Source organism: Anolis sagrei, chromosome 1 (genome assembly GCF_037176765.1).
Source record: "Anolis sagrei isolate rAnoSag1 chromosome 1, rAnoSag1.mat, whole genome shotgun sequence".
Lineage (NCBI taxonomy): Eukaryota > Metazoa > Chordata > Lepidosauria > Squamata > Dactyloidae > Anolis > Anolis sagrei.
In genome coordinates this window covers 241288979-241306468 of record NC_090021.1, presented here as the reverse complement: position 1 = coordinate 241306468, position 17490 = coordinate 241288979, and the positions used below count along the sequence as shown (strand labels likewise).

At 40.6% G+C, this 17490-nt stretch overlaps 1 protein-coding gene across 1 annotated transcript in view; it reads right to left on the bottom strand.

Annotated features, from left to right (window-relative positions):
• CD151 (CD151 molecule (Raph blood group)) overlaps positions 1-17490 on the bottom strand; it is a 50665-nt gene that overhangs the window by 20566 nt on the left and 12609 nt on the right. The window contains exons 2-3 of the mRNA XM_060769171.2: positions 5888-5989; positions 3703-3894 (exon numbers count right to left, since the gene is read on the bottom strand). Of these exons, the coding sequence (XP_060625154.2) occupies positions 3703-3894; positions 5888-5971 (276 nt within the window). The 5' untranslated portion in view covers positions 5972-5989. The remainder of the gene's footprint in view (positions 1-3702; positions 3895-5887; positions 5990-17490) is intronic.

The following is a 17490-nucleotide window of genomic DNA, read 5'->3' as shown; positions in this document are numbered from 1 at the left end:
AAGCAGCTATAAGTACAAATTTGTATGGGCCATTACCCTTACAGACATAAGGGCTGGGGTTTCATATTATAAAGTTAGCCCATCTCCTGCCACACCAGTCTGCCTGAATTCAAAGATCATCTACAGACCTTTCATATTCTCATCACCACAACCTTAAAGTAGTTGGTGACCAAGACAAATGCCTTCCCAGCTATGGAGCTTGCATAATGCTTTCCTACAAGGAAGCTTGCCTTGTATCTTTACTGCATCCGTTTAAAACATATTTATTTTCCCAGCCTTGTGTATTATGTAATAATTGTAACATACAGTAGACCATCATAACCACAGACCCATCTTCATGATTTCAATTACTGGGGGAAAATAGTCTCTCTAGAAATATCTAGATCCTCCAGGGTGACACTGTGGTATGTGGGACTGGATATCAGGTAATTTAATGGTGTTCAGTCACATCCATGCTTTCAGGTAACAATGGCCTGGCCAGGAACCTGTGGATACAAGACACCCACATCCGTCCGTCAGTCCTTCCTTCCTTCCTCTTACTTTTTTTTTTGAGTATTGTGATTTTTGGTGGTATTTTCCAACATATAGTTTTTAAAATGTGTGTATATCTGTGTGTGTGTGTCTATTGGGGGGGGGGGGGTGTATGGATGTGAATGACTTGGTAAAAGGGAGATAGGCATGCACTCATATTATATCCCCCCACCCCACCCCAGAAATACATTCGATTGAAGTCCAGGATATAAACAGTAACAACTGAACAATAAAACAAGGTTTTTTTGCACAAAATTAAAGGGTCATTGCTTCAATAGTAACACTTGAAATATTTCCTTGTGCTCTCAGACTAAAGTCTGTCTGATAATCTCAGCCATGCCCACCTATGTCTGTGGAAGCATCAGTTCATCAGCATGCTTGGACAAGCTATTCTTTCATACCATGAGAATGAGTAACCTAATAGTGAGCTGGCTAGTCAAAGGCTGGCCTTCCCATTAATGAGAGTCTGAAACAGAACAGAAATATGCTTTCGCCCGAAGGACTGCCTTTTCTTTTGTTGGGAGAGACAGGTTAATAAATGCTGCCACTGACCTCATCCCTTTGTCAGTCTGATACATTAGAGGAAAGGAAGCAACCAACCAGCGAGGTGGAAAGATCCACTTTCCTGGCTTGTGTTCTGACATTACCTCATTTGAGATAATACCTCACACCATCACTCTCCACACCAGCAGAATTATCAAGACTTATTATAAACAAGTCCCAATTTAAATGAGCACAGCTTTAGGGTACTGAAGAACTACAGCATCTCATGCCACAAAGTTTTTTTCCATCTCCAGTTTTGCAACCCAAGAAAAAATTGGGTACACTGGATTCAGATAACAGAACCTGCAAAATGACCAGAAGGCCACTGGTTGTCCAGCCATGCCTTTGCTCCCTATGAGTCATTTTGTGTTCTGGCCCACAGAATGTCATGAGCAGGAAAGAAAGATACACTATATGTACTACTCAAGTGTCAGCAGAGCTGACAGCTGAGGATGACTCAATACGTTATCAAAGCCATATGACAAAGACAAGGGGGAAGGATCCACCTCAGTCACTCTAAGCCAAAAGGAACCGGGGAGAAAGATTATTTCTTTTCTCTTGTGTAAGCTCCGTTCCTCTTGGCTCTGTCAGTCAAAAATATTACGTAGTTGTTCTGTCTTTCCCTCCTTAGGATTTTCCTATTGGGAAGTTTGGGAGGGGAGCAACAGCAGGAAAAGTGGGAAGTCTACAAATGGAGGCTCTCATCTGAACTCACTGCAAAATTATGTGATTGAGTCAGTCAGGGTGTTGGCATAACAGAAGCAGTGAGATGCAGAAGTCTTCTACTGAAAAGTTATATGGGTCCCAGAAATGCGCTATAATGTCTCGTGTTACAAAGTGGAGAGAAGGCAATACAGGCAGTCCCCAAGTTACAAACATCTGACTTATAGACAACTCATAATTAAGAACAAGGGTGAAACAACAGGAAGTGGGAGAAATATACTCCTCAGAAGGCAAATTCACTCCTGAAAGAGTTATCATGGGAGAAAAGGTGTTTCAAAAGAAGCTTGATGACCAATCCTTGCTTCCACAACTAGCCAAATTTTCATAATCTAATTATCACAGGGACAGGAAGTGCAGTGAAATCTTCTGAATAAGGGCACAGACCGCAAAAGAAACACACAGGTATGTTAACCTTTCCCTATGCCATCCAAAGCTTAGAGAGGGAGGGAGGGAAAGGGAGGGAGGAAGGAAAGGAGGGAGCTGGTGGTACACTTGAAAAATGTACCTGTTCCAACTTACAAACAAATTCAATTTAAGAACAAACTACAGAACCTATCTTGCTCATAACTTGGAAACTGCTTGTAAAGCCCTCCCCATAGGACCCCTATGAAAGGGGAAAAACCATGAATAAAAACTATTTTTACCTGTCAGAGGACTTTCCTAAGAAACTAGATCCTTCAGCACAACTTTATGGTTAACTTCTGCTGAAAGTTGTTCATAGAATTATGCTGGAAAACCTACAAACCTACAAATGTATAGGTTTGTCCTCCAGCACAACTCTATTGTCAAAATATAGCAGAAGTTGCCTTTAGAGTCATCCTGGAAAAACTACAGATCCCTAGAAAGAACATATTACTCAAATCCATGAATAATCAAAATCCTCAAAAGTGCAACTTGCAAATGTGGAGGGTTGACTATAAACCATAATTTGAATGGCAGGGAAACTCTTTTTTGACTTGGTATGGTCATTTCCTTTGAACCACAAAGAGTGCATGGGAGAGGTAGCCATTCTGGCTTGATCATCCACAAACCTTTCACACCTATTCAGTGTCATAGTAAACCTCAGTATAGAAAGAAGTTGGGCTTTGATGGTACATAGCCCTTGACTTGCTGTAAAGACACTTGGGGATATGAACTGAACTCAGTGTTGGCAGAAACCTTCTGGCTGACATAGTCTGGCTGGCTACAAAGTGTTTGTTGAGCATATTTGCTTAAGGCCAACTAAACTGGAAGCCAATTGACAACAGACAATAGAACTGTCACAACCAGCCATTCCGAGAAGAGAAGATGGGAACAAAGGGATTTTTTGTTCCCAAGAGACGATTATTAGTTTTCTGTGGCAAAACAACAAACTGCACTGTACCAAATTTTTCATCTGTAATTTCTGGCATGGAAGAACTGAAATAAAAAAGCTGGGGTGCCAGAGGGGCAGACACAGAACTTTTCAGCACAATAGGCCATTGTGTGCATGCCGAAATGGAATGGTGCAGTCCAGAGGTCACATCAGCACTGCTATCATTACTGTCCGTGAGAAGCCCTTCAGAAATACCATCAAGATGTTTTTGTCCTTCCACTACAGTGCCCATGTTCATGCACACAATAAAACCAAGCTTCAGACACTGTTTTTTCTATTTGTTTTTCAAGTACACCTTCCCTCCACTCCCTTGCCCTTGATTTGGGACAGATATGATTGTCACTATGCCATTCCAACATGAGATTTGCAACTGCATTCTGTAAAACCTGCAGTTATATTCAAGTCAAAAAGATGAAGGATCCCTTAGTCTTGAATCAATCCAGCCTAAGTGTATGTTTCTTTCTTAGGTCATCTTAACCCACATTGACATAGCATGGCTGTCCATCCCATTTGGAGCCCCAAAACTTTCAGTACAGTCAATGAAAACCCACCGCTCTCAGCAGGCTCCGCTGCTCCCTGAATGTGGCACAGCAACCCAAGATGCCAGTGATCATGACAACGACTCCTGCCACCACCAGGATGTAGGCTGTTGCCATGTACGTATTGGACTGCAGGAGGCTGATGTAATCACTCTTCTCAGCCAGAGTCCAGATGCCCACTGCCATCACAGCTCCACCTGCCAGCTGAAAGATAAAGTGAGTAAAATGCAAATTCTCTGAAAAGATGCTTCTTTGTTTTAAAAAAATGCAACAGCATTATCATATTGTCTTAATTGAGGTCTCCTGTAGCAGTGCTTCCTAAGCAAACCATATTTGAACCCACTGACTAAAGTTGTCTTTGTCCCTTGGAAACTCTTCTGGGACTGGCTACTGGTAATGATCATTGCCCTATGACAGAGAGGCTCATGCAAATTTCAGTGTAAATCTCAGTCAAGTAAAAAGTAAATTCTTTTCTATCACACAAGTTATATATTAGGAACGGATCAACAACATGGAGAGATTTATGATGTCTGATAGGGCACTGTCTCCATTAGTAGATTTGATGCATTACTCTCGCTGATCTCTTCGGACTCTCTTAAAAGCTATTCAAGCCATTAGCAAGGAATGATAACAAATTTGGTTCAGTCTCTGAGCAGGAATATCTCATCCCTTCAAATAATTATTTACAGAAATTCTATTCAACCAGTGTTCCCTTAACTGGTACCAGTTCGCAAGCCAATGTCTTCTAGGAAAGAAGGAAACAATTATAGCTTGCTAATGAGTTAAAATATGGTACTGGTTTTTGCAACACAGTCAAAAAATGAAATTGTCGTTCTCTCACATAGGACAGTTTGAGATGCGCAGGTTTATATCCTCAGTTTCTGTCTATATATCCAATTGAAATGAACAAACTTTGTAAAACATAAAAGGACATAAAATCTAGTCTGGAGAGGAAATCAAGATGATATCATATTATATACAATGGTAGTTCTCAACCTGTGGGTCCCCAAGTGTTTTGGCCTACAACTCCCAGAAATCCCAGCCAGTTTACCAGCTGTTAGGATTTCTGGGAGTTAAAGGCCAAAACAGCTGGGGACCCACAGGTTGAAAACTACTGTTGTATACAAGAATCAAAGTAGTTCATTAAGCAGTCAGAAACAACACAGAATCATCTACCCTCTTTCTCTTTACATTTCATTAGGGATTTTTTTTAGTAGAAAATTTCGTAAATGATGTGTCAAATCATAATAATCAATTTCCTGAATTTTCTTAGTAAGTTTTCCAGGATATGGACAATAGACATTACAAGCAATTTGACACAAGCTGTTATGGGAAAACAATTCTTGGCTTGGCTTGCAGGAACTAGTAGGTAGGTAATAAAAAAAACAAAGGCTTCTCTGTAAAAATCAAGAGTTAGAAACTAATTTCTTCCACCTTCAATTGATTGCCTTTGTATCTCCTCAAGCAAATGTCAAGTTTTCTGGAGCAGAAACAAAACATATTCATGTTCAAGGGATATAGTGGGAAAATTTGCTAAAAATAATTCTCCAGAGGTCAGTTTGTTTTCAATTTCATCTTGAGAATGCATTTGAAGGATTGCACAGTTTAAAATTATTCTATCAGTCAACAACTCTGAAAGCCAACGTTTTAGGAAGCAGAGTTTCCAAAATGAGTTGGCATGCTCATTTTGTGTGTAAGAAGTAACATGGAGACAGCATTTAAACTTGGTACTACCTACCTGCTATATAAAGTCAAAGTGTGCTAGAAAGCATGCATTTTTTCATGAATAAATAAATTGACTATAAATTGTCTGAATCATGTTTTATTGATACCTATGTATTTTGAGACAGACTAGTAGGCAGATTCATTGTTGTCTTTAAAATAATCCAGAAGACAAATAATTCTGGCTGGATCTACACTGCCAAATAATGCAATTGAACTGAAATATACGGTCAGTGTAGATCAGCGGTTCTTAACCTGTGGATCCCGAGACGTTTTGGCCTTCAACTCCCAGAAATCCTAACAGCTAGTAACCTGGGGGCTCACAGGTTGAGAACCACTGGTGTAGATCCATATAACTGCATTATTTGGCAGTGTAGATACAGCCACTGCTGTAGTTACCCTGTGCTAAAAAAATACCCCAAATTCATAGCATGAAGTAGGGAGGTTAACGAAATTATTATAACTGGCTCCTTACCCAGAAAAAGAAGTTGAAGGTAAAGAGAAGGTATTTGAGGCAGATGGTCCCACATGTTTCCTTGTTTTCACTGTATTCACGCATTGTTGCAACTAATCAGATCTGTAGGAAAACAAACAATGACAGAGAAACAATCAACCAATCCCATTAGAATCCCATTCATTTGTTGGTCGCAATGCAACAATTCCCATTCCTTTGCAATCTTGTTCCTGTACCCAGTAGTCTCTAAACCTTCCTAATGTCTTAACCTTCCTAATGTCGCGACCCCTTATTACAATTTCTCATGTTGTGCCAACCCCCAACCATAACATTATTTTTGTTGCTACTTCATAACTGTCATTTTGCTACTGTTATGAATCATAATGTAAATGCAGGATGTATTTTCATTCACTGGACCAAATACCTAATAAGTTCTCATTTGAATACTGGTGGGGTTGGAGGGGCATTGATTTTGTCACTTGGGAGTGGTAGTTGCTGGGATTTATAGTTCACCTACAATCAAAGAGCACTCTGAACTCCACCAACGATGGAATGGTACCAAACTTGGCACACAGAATTCCCATGACCAACAGAAAATTCTGGAAGTGTTTGGTGGACATTGACCTTGAGTTCAGGAGTTGTCATTCACCTACATCCAGAAAGCACTGTTTCCCTTCCTGGTATTAGTGGGCATGGGAGTCCAAATGCACAGAGGTATTCCTTAGAATATAGTAGATCCAGGCCATGTGAGGTTTTATAAACCATCATCAGCTCCACCAATTAGGCAGACTCAGGCAGTTTCCTTGGGCAACTGAAAAAAAGCACCAATGTAAATCCCCTGGTTGTTGCCTTTTGATGAAAAACAGCATTTGGGGGTTCTGCCATCTTCTTAAGTCTGAACTTTATACCAAAGGAGATGCCATGAGATGGATGGCTCCAACTCAAGATTGGTAGATAGATCCTTTTGCACTACAACCTCCATGCAGCATGGCCACTAGCCATGTTGGCTGGGAGTTGTAGTCCTAAAGTAGAACTTCCCCAAACTTTGTCCATCTCCAGAGCTGATCCATGCCTGTCTCTTTTGCCCAATTACACACATGCCGACACAGCGGAGTTGGCAGCAAGCCATGTCTACAAGCAAAGGGAGAGGCTCAGGAATGACAGCATACATCTGAGATAGCATCGGGGAGAAAACAACGAAGCTCCTTTCTTGGCTTCCTGACAGTCCAGTGCTCATGAAAATTTTCCACTCTACTCAGGCATACATCCCTGTTGCCCTCAAACACCCCTCTGCCATTCTCCATATAGATTTACTGTCTATAAAAGATGAGAGATTTACTGTACCTAGAATAGAAACACTGATGCTTATATAGAGAACAGATAATTCAGTGATATCAGCCACTAAAAAGAGACAGCTGTGCTAAGAAAATAAGCTGTTTTAACTATCATGGGTATGTTACCTCACTCAGAAGCCTGGGAGCTATCGTTTTTGGTTATTTATTTAAAAGGGATTCCAAGCATTCTCTGTTAAGATATGCTCGGAAATGGAGTGATTTTATTTGACTATATACTGACTGGGTAGGTTCTTGGAGCTGAAGACCAAAAAATAACATTCTCCAGCTTTGCAGATTCCCAGCACCCACTTCTTTCAAGGGGCTACTGGTGGAAACTAAGGCAGAGATCTTGTTCTGAGAACTATGCTTTTTCTTACACATATGCAATCTAATAGTTAAGGTCAGTCAGATAAATTTGAAATAACCTTCAGGCAGCATAAGACCTGAAGAGGCAAGAGAGCTTAAATACCAATAATTACTTTCCCTAAAACTTTTACATATTCAACCAAAACATGCATTTCTTAATAAGGAAAACACTCCTGTTCCATGCAAAGGGCTTCGGTTCAATAATATTACATTCAGGCGATGATAGCAAAAGGAATAGTTGCAAGAGCAATTCTGAAGCAAGGATCCTATAAAATTCTACAACAAACAGACTATCATACTGTGATGCCAACACTGATTTCTGTGAATGCTCTGTATCACAGTACAGAAAATCATGCAGGAATACATTGCGGGTAAGACTTGTCTTAAAGCAGAATGCCATCACATACTAGAATGGAGGAGACATTCAAGAATTGTATTTTCTAAGAACCCCTAAATCCACCAACCCACTAGTTGCAAAAGACAAATTCTGAGTTAATTAATTCTGAGTCTAGAAATTCTTAATAACAAAACTGAAAGAATGTATTGTCGAAGGCTTTCATGGCCAGAATCACTGGGTTGTTGTATGTTTTTTCGGGCTGTATGACCATGCTCTAGAAGCATTCTCTCCTGACGTTTCACCCGGATCTGTGGCAAGCACCATCAGAGGTTGTGAGGACCTCTTAGGATGTTTGCCACAGATGAAGGTGAACATCAGGAGAAAATGCTTCTAGAACATGGCCATACAGCCCGAAAAATCTACAACCCAAACTGAAAGAAGCTCACAAGCCTTCCTGAAAAACTCATGTTTCAAGTTTTCTCCATTCGACACGTAATTTGAGGAAAGGTCATTTAGTCACTGCTAATAAAATAATTAGATACCTGGAATGTAGTCATCCCTCTATATTTTGAGGTTCATATTTTGCAGACTTGATTATTCACGGGTTTGATTACTCAAGGATTTGATTAATATGACCATGGTTACACTGGAGCACCTAGAGAATCCTAGAGAAGTATTCTTTTAGGTACTTGTCCATGGATTACAAATCAGTAAAAGACTCACTGATAGATCCAGATTGGCCTATTAATGACTTCTGCTATAAAATATGACCTTCATGGATATCATCTTGTTACTATCTGACCAAATGTCAACATTTGTTTTAAGTAAACTTAAAAATAAGATTTTTCACAAGTAAAGGTCTGCTAATTCACTTTCCAGTGCTGCTAACCACTTACACTGTATAATGAATTGAGTCTAGTTCTGCTCTCCTTTTGCAACATGCTACAAAGCTGATTGGCTTTTTTGATGCCACATTTATAGGGTACAACAGGAGCATGGAATCTGTGCCTCTCCAGACAGAAAGCAACTCCTATCATCCTTAACCACTAGACATCCTAGGACTGAAGGGAGTTAAAACCATTAACATCTGGAACACCACACATTCCCCCACCTTCATATGACTGAACATTTGTACTAAATGTGCCCATCCTTTCAATCCCTTCATGGACACATTGCTTCTTCTCAAACATTTTCCGTGATCCATGATCTCCTAATAATCTCTTAGAACTATGCATGATATTGGGTGACATCTCCTCTAACATCAGTTTCTTGGAGGGTTGATCATTCAATGAATTTGTTAAAGAAGGAAAATTCAGAAGAAGTAGTAAAAGAAGGTAAAGGCAGAGGGAGAAAACATTGTTTTCATTAGGTTAAGTGTTGCAGGCAGGAAACAGCAGGAAGTTTATGAGCCATTTGATTTATGTGGGGCTGAAAGCCAATGAAGCACAGAACAATCATTGCTGTCTCCACTGGTCCTGGCCAGGAACAGTATGTCATAGCACTGTCCTTGCATTTAAATTGTCAGGCTAGGAAGAATGCTGCTAGAAATTAAACATGCGATGTAAGCAATAATGTTTTACTGCTTCTGTAAAATAAGTAAGATGTTCCCCCAAAGGACTGTGGAAGCAAAAGTGAACAGCACAGCACAATACAAGAACTCACACACAGCACTAGAACAGAATGTATACGATACTAACATTTGGAAAAGTTACTTCTTGGATTGCAACTCCCCAAATCCCCTAGTCAGCATAGCTCCTAAGGTCCTGCTAAAAAAAATTTACAACAAAGTTAAACCAGTTCTTTGGTAAAACCTGCATATCTGACTAATCTTAACCTCCTTAAGATTCTGAGATTCAAAGTTATTTTTAGTAACAATTAAAGTTTCTCTTCACCCACGAGGACTGGAAATTTCCCTTTAAAAAGAAAAGAAGATGGTGGTTCTTGGGCTGCTCACTCAATAGTAGATCCTACTATAGGACACAATTAGTGTCTACACATAGTCTTCCCAAATTTTGTATTGCTGACACAAACAATAGGCAATATTGGTAATTACTTTTTAAAAAATCTGTATGTACGCATGGACCTTCAGGTTGTCTGTCAACTTATGGAGACCCCATAAATTTCACAAGGGTTTCTTAGACAAGAAATCATTGGCAAGTCCTTCCTCTGTAATATCGGTCACAGTGTCTGGTGTCTCTGGCAGTCTCCCATCTTAGATCTAACCAGGGCTGACCCTGCCTAGCTTCCAAGATCAGGTGAGATTTGCTTCTTTTGGATTTACAGCATGTCAAAAGAGAATGATGGCTCTACTGTAAGGTCAAATCTCTACTCATTCTGCATTGACTTTACCGCTATAATGTGGAAGTTCGAAAGCCACATCTTGAATTTTGCACAGACCTTTTCAACTCATAGTTATTGTATATCATATCATACACACACACACACACACACACACTAGGATAAATGTGGGGTTTATGTATCAGAGTCAGCAGGAGTACCCCTCTCCCAGCTTACAGGATGGGGAAATTGAGGATGGTGCTGGCAATAAAAGGAAATTGGTCCTGCCCCTATGAAGGATGAAGTGGTCCTATGAATGAGTCACAGAGACCATGAAGGAGAGCTTAAATGCATGTTTCCTGAGCAAGCAAGCTCCATCATAGACTCAACATGGAATCATTTTCTCTGCATTTGGCATTGGAAAGAAAGAAAATCACAGAATTGAGAGAGACCACCATGGGCAGCTTCTCCAACCTTATGCTGAGAATGAAGCCTCAGCCATCCACCAAATGGTCCACCCTTGATTCCAAATCATAACAGTTACCCAATATGAAAACAAAAATTCATACCAATAATTCCAAATGGCTTGTGCAGTTCCTGAAGATTTTGAATGTCTTGGAATGTGCCCCACCTGCCCAACCCATATTTCACTATGTTCTCAATTGATGTACAAGGGCTGCATTACCAACTCAGCAACACAAGCTCGTTCAAAGCGCAACATGCACAATTCTACAAAGCTGTTTGCAAGTATCACAAGATGTGCGTTATTAGCAAGATTATAAAAGACCTGGAGGCAACATCTTCTTCACAGAAGTCATGGAACAGGTTACTTACAAAGTTCACTCAGTTGGGCTGTTCAAAGACTTGAGTATTGAATGTATTGCCAACCTTGAGGAGTGCTTGGCAATTACTGGCAAGCATGCATCCACTCTGCAGACTCACATGCTCATATAACCATATAATTATGGACTATATACATTTGCTTAATCACACACGCCTTGCCTGGCACACTTGTCCCTACTTGTACAGGAACAAAGAAAGCAGGTCCTAAAGCTATTTCTTTTAAACCTACCTTGAGGTTAGATCTACACAAAGAATCAGAAGCTTATGAAACAAAGCCAAGGAAATTCTGTGTCAGTGAACATTCAGAAGACAAGGCAGAACAAAAGTAAAACACAAGCTTTGTTCACAAAAAGAATATCAAAGTTGTATCCCCTCTGCTTCCATTCTTAGAAGATGGCAGAGTTTTGTTCTTCCGGTGTCAGTACACAGTTGAAAGAGTGGATTGACATCTGCAACAGATTTCAGTGTTCTTGCTGTACTCTGATTGAGCTCCAGTCAGTTTCCCATTTGGCTAAAATTCTCCACCAACAGTGTTACTGAAAGTGGTGGTCCCTGATCCATGGCTTACTGGTCCCTGGCAAGTTTCCAAGAAAGAAAATAATAAGTAGTAATCAGTGGGCACATGGGCCCGTCCTTGACTCATTAGGGAAAAATCAAAAATCATTGCCAGTCCCTTGCATCAGATGGGCTGTGAAGTACTGTTCTAGCATGTAACAGCTGGAAAGATCTGCAGGCTTGAGCCTGGGTCTGGAATCAGGCCACTTATCTTTATGGCTCTTCCCAAACATTCCAATTTGGCAATGGCTAAAAAAGACACCATAAGAGAACAAAATAATAGTTAACAGGTGTATTTGGCCATAGGTCTTCACAGACTACAATCCCCCTCATCGCTCACATTGTCTCTAAAAGCTTACATAATCATAAACACAATGGTTCTCAATGTGCAAAAAAGCACTATGTCATTTTTGCTGCAACAGCCTAAGATGGCTACTCTTCTGGAATTTTTTTTACAGATAATCACTTTAAGTTATAGCAGGCATCCTCACACTGCAGCCCTCCAGCTGTTTGGGCCTCCAACTCCCAGAATTCCTGGCTACTGAACAGACTGGGTAGGGCTTCTGAGAGTTGGAGGCCCAAACAGTTGGAGAGTCACAGTTTGAGGATGCCTGATTTATTTATAAAATATTAAAATGTCTTATTGTGAACCAAGAAGTCTAGTCGTTCTAGTCCATTTCTGTCTATTCATAACTTTATCCAACTCTCAAATAAAGTGAATTCCAAGCTTTGAAAATGCTAATCATTATACTACAAATCTTCCACATGAAAAATATGTGCTCTTTTGGGAGGGGGGGGGGGGAGAAGGAAAGAATGGAGAAACCTTCCTATATTTGCCCCACATATTGGACAGTCATGATCACTTAATATTATCAGACAGTTTCAACAGTCTCAACTCAAAAAAAGTTTGGCATTGCTGTTGATCATTGTTGTTTGTACTTTGTGTCTTATTTGTTATTTAGACTCATTAACTTGATTATAGTTATGACTTTACCTTTGTTGTTAGTTGCTTCGAATGCATCTGAGCAAAGGAAGGATATGAATGTTTTAAAATCAAATTAAGCAGAAATTTTGGAAAGTGGACAGTGCACACCACCAGAATTACTGGTAATCATATACCCGTCAGTAGAAAGATTCTGTGAGGTGGCAGGAAATCTTCACAAACTTTATGCCTACGTTTCTAGAGGAGATACCATTTAAAGACAGGAGTAAAATCATGGAGCACCGCTCTGGGAGTGCTCCATGGGAATAGCCTTAAGCATCACCATTTCTCATTTACCAGGTTCCATAACGCAATGTGAAAGACAGCCATTACTTCACTCTACTGTCATCACGTAAGACACCGCTCTCACACCAAGGAATAAGATCCAAATTGTTAGGGCTAGTCCTTAGACCAGACCAACTTAGTCACTCAGAAAACAAGCTACATTATATACACTCACATGTCACAGGCATCCCCACCTGCACTCTTCAGCAGATGAAACTCCCATGTTGTGCTTTTCAAAAAGTGCTTATTAGCTCATTTCATGTCTATTATATATCATAGCATATGAAATCTTGATATGCCCCTTTAGTTACGTGACTTGTGATTTCTCAACACTGTACCATTCATCAGAGTAGATTCATGGAAATTCATTTCTTTTTCCTTGTGAGTTTGTAACAGGTTGAGCTTCCTTTATCTAGAAATACAAAAGCTTACAAAACCCGATATTTGCCATTAGCCACCTGCTTTCACCTTCAAGGTGGCAAATGTGGCATTCCTGCTCATTTGTCTCTCAGATTCTGTCTCTCTCTTGTTGCCATCAGCATGCAGTCAGCACCAACAAGCAAGACCCTCAAGGATCTGCGAGATGAACAAGAAGGATTGCTGCAGCCACTGCCTTGAAGATGGAAGCAGGCAGCAAATAGTTTTGCACCTGCTTTTGATGGCAAATAGTTTTGGTTTCTTGCCATTTTTCAGATTGTCAGTCTCTCTGCAGCTTCATGCCTCATACACAACACAAATGGCAAATGAATGGGATGCAAGGCTGTTCCAAAATGGTACAGTATTCCAAAATCCAAAATACAGAACACGTCTGGTCCCAATTATTTCTGACAACTCAACCTGTACCATGTTTTTACAGCATATCCTGTTATTTCTTGGGGCTTCACGAGAAACGTTTGCTTCAAAAAGGGCTTCGTGGATGAAAAAGTTTGAGAACCCTTGTACTGGAGGAAAGCATCCAAATGCTTGGATGATTCAAAAACTGCAGCTTTTAGTCCAATAGGGTGGGGAGTGAAAGGGAGTGGTTACAATCCTTAAACACTATACCTGGGTTAGAAGGCCGGAAGGATGCTACTACCTCAACCCACTCCTTCCTGTTAGAACAATCCTCATGCCTCACGTTACTATTGTACCCTCTTCAGACAATCTTTCCCTGGTAACATGGTTCTTCTTCTTTTTTCTAACCATAACATGACTTATCACTTCATGAAAGGTGCCAGCAATCCAAAATGATTGGTCTATCCTTATGGACAGCCAGCATTAAAAACTTGGTCCTTTCTTACATTAAAGCAAAAGTGGGGACAGGGAAGGGAGCAATGGCTGCCATAAAGGTAGGTTCAACAGCAACACGTCTCTTCCCATTTCAGGAAATGGAGGACGGATTGGACTGTCATTGGACACCCTCCATACTACAGGATCTTACCGTACAGACACCACTTGTTCATCTAAACACCTGGATCAGCACCCAGATTTCTTGAGGTGTTCCTAGGGCAGTTGTTCTCAAACTCTGCTTCTCCAGGTGTTTTGGACTTCAGCTCCCAGAAATCCATTAGGAATTGTGGGAGTTTATGTCCAAAACATCTAGAGGAGCACAGTTTGATAAACTCTATAGATTACTGCAACGCTCTCTACGTGGGGTTGCCTTTGAAGACGGCTCGGAAGCTACAAATGGTCCAACAATCGGCAGCCAGGTTGTTAACAGGAGCGGCACTCAGGGAGCACACCACTCCTCTGCTGCGCCAGCTCCACTGGCTGCCAATTTGCTACCGGGCACAATTCAAAGTGCTGGCTTTAGCCTTTAAAGCCCTAAACGGTTCTGGCCCGACCTATCTGTCCGAACGCATCACCCCCTATGAACCAGTTAGGACATTAAGATCGTCTGGGGAGGCCCTGCTCTCGATCTCGCCAGCCTCACAAGCACGGCTGGCGGGGACAAGAGACAGGGCTATCTCAGTGGTGGCCCCTCGGCTGTGGAACGCCCTTCCCGCAGACGTTAGATCGGCTCCCTCCCTGCTGGTGTTCAGGAGAAGAGTGAAGACCTGGCTCTTTGAACAGGGGTTCAATTAAGCAGTGCAATCAATTGACTGAGTTTGGAACTGGAATAATGGACGAGGAGATCGGATTATGACTTTATTGATGAGACGTGATGGCTTAGTTATTTGGATATATTGATGTTATGTTGATTTACTGATGTACTGTTGTATTGTTTTTAACTGCTTTAGTGACTGTGTAAATGTTAATGCTAATGCTATGCACTTTGTATATATCCTGTCACCAAATATGGCCATCTGGCAAATTCTGTTGGCAGAGATATTGCTTTCTCTCTCATTCGTAGGTTAGCAAATGGGCTATAATATGCCACCACAACAGCCCAGATTTGGTCCTGAGGCCCCCGGCTCAGAGCATGATTCAGCAGTAGACAAGGCTTTATTTCACATTCTGCAGATATATTTGAGCAACACATCTTCATCTGAAGTAGGCAGCATTCCAGGGGACTACTCAGCCAACAAATAGAAAACAATTTTTAAATTTTTGAGAACAATTTAGAACAAAACACTTTTAAAACGTGGTTTCTGTGTACTGCAGAGCAATAATACCGGGCACAGATATGCTCCCACTGTAATCTGTTGCCTGCAAATCAAATACACTGCACTAATATCATCTTACAGTGAGATCAACAGAATAGAAAATGACAGCCAGCTTTGTTGTGTTTATATTGGGAAGGCAGCCCTGACAGGATGAATGGTGGAAGCTCCACTGCAAGAACATCATAATGTTAAATAAAGCCCCTTTCATACTAAAGACACTTTATACCATTGAAATGTTGAGCCACTTCAGCAGCAACAGAGATGAAAGGGGGTGACAACAATAAAAAGAGGGAAGGCAGAACTAGCATCCTTCAGTGAAGTATCAAGGCTAGAGACCTTGAACAGTTACCCCTTTCAGTCTGATAACTTTGCTAAACCCAACCCAACTGCAAACAAAGTAATGTGACACTACTAGCCCATCATAGAGCCTTTCATGTATTACAACCCAGACAGGTAAGAACAAACAGAGAGAGGGATTCTGAGAAGTCAAGGCTAACAAAAGATAAGGTTTGAAACACTTCCTCAAGATAGTGAGGAATAGCATGAAAGAGATATTGTGGGAAGAGCGGGAATATCAGAGGGAGAGCTATGGGGAATATCCACCGTACTGAATGCAAAAGCCTGATACTTCTATATAGTTGAAGAATCTTCTCCTCTCACACAAATTTTCCTACGCATTGAGGTCATTTTTGGAAGATGTGTTTCTCCACGTAGCTGCAGATGGGTGGTAACGTGAACCGTTCAGTTGTGGCACTGCCTTTGGAATGCCTTGTCTAGAAAAATTTGGTTAGTGTGACTACAATCCCACTTAGAAAGCAAGGAAACACATTTTCCCTCTTGGGCCTCTACTGAACATCTAATTGCTGTTTCTTTGATTTGTTTGACTGTATTCTTCTAGTTCACTGGTTCTCAGCTTGTGGGTCCCCAGATGTTTTGGCCTTCAACTCCCAGAAATCCAAACAGCAGGTAAACTGGCTGGGATTTCTGGGAGTTGTAGGCCAAAACACCTGGGGATCCACAGGTTGAGAATCACTGTTCTAGTTGATTAAAATACAAGAAAGGGGAGTTAAGAGTTGGACAATTGTGCACATCTCAAAAGTAATTTGTACAACCTCTCAAATGATAGAAAGAGTATATGTAAAAATATTCTAAATAAATGTGGCAGAAATACCTGGAAGTTCAGGACCCATCAAACACGAGTGGGACAGTGACAGAGTCCTGGTTATTAAAATAAATTACCTGATACCTTCAGTATGTTTTTTTTTTTTGTCGTGTCAGGAGCAACTTGAGAAATTTTAAGTCGCTTCTGGTGTGAGAGAATTGGCTGTCTGCAAGGACGTTGCCCAGGGGACGCCTGGATATTTTGATGTGTTACCATCCTTGTGGGAGGATTCTTTCATGTCCCCGCATGAGGAGCTGGAGCTGACAGAGGGAGCTCATCCATGCTCTCTCCAGATTTGAACCTGCGACCTGTTGGTCTTCAGTCCTGCCGGCACAGGGGTTTAACCCATTGTACCACCGGGAGCTCCTTTCAATATGCTAATAACATCCAAGTCTACTTTTCTTTTCCACCTAAATCAAAGAAAGCTGTTTCAGTTCTTTATCAGAGTCTATTATTAATGGACTAAAATGGATACGGGCTACTGTGGAAGAAGAGAGGGCCACAATAGGGAATTTCACCTGCTTCTGTAAAAAGAATAATGACCCAAAAAAAACTCTATATGGGTCATGCTCTTGGTCCTTATGTATCCTATAAGGATTGTTAATTATGTGATCTTCAGTTTTTAGTTATGAGTATACTTAAAATATCTTTTAATGCTACTGATAGTTTTTGCTACTTATTTTTTTGCATGTTTTTACTGATGTGTGCTCATCAATATCTGTTTTAATTTTTGTAACCTACTATGTGTCCCTGTACTGGTGAGGAAAAACAGAATAATGAAGAAGATAAATATAGATATATATTACAGACACCGTTATTAGATTGACATATTGTAATAGTAAAGATTATTGTCCGTTATTTATGTAAACTGGAAAATGATTAAGGCACATTTTCAAGA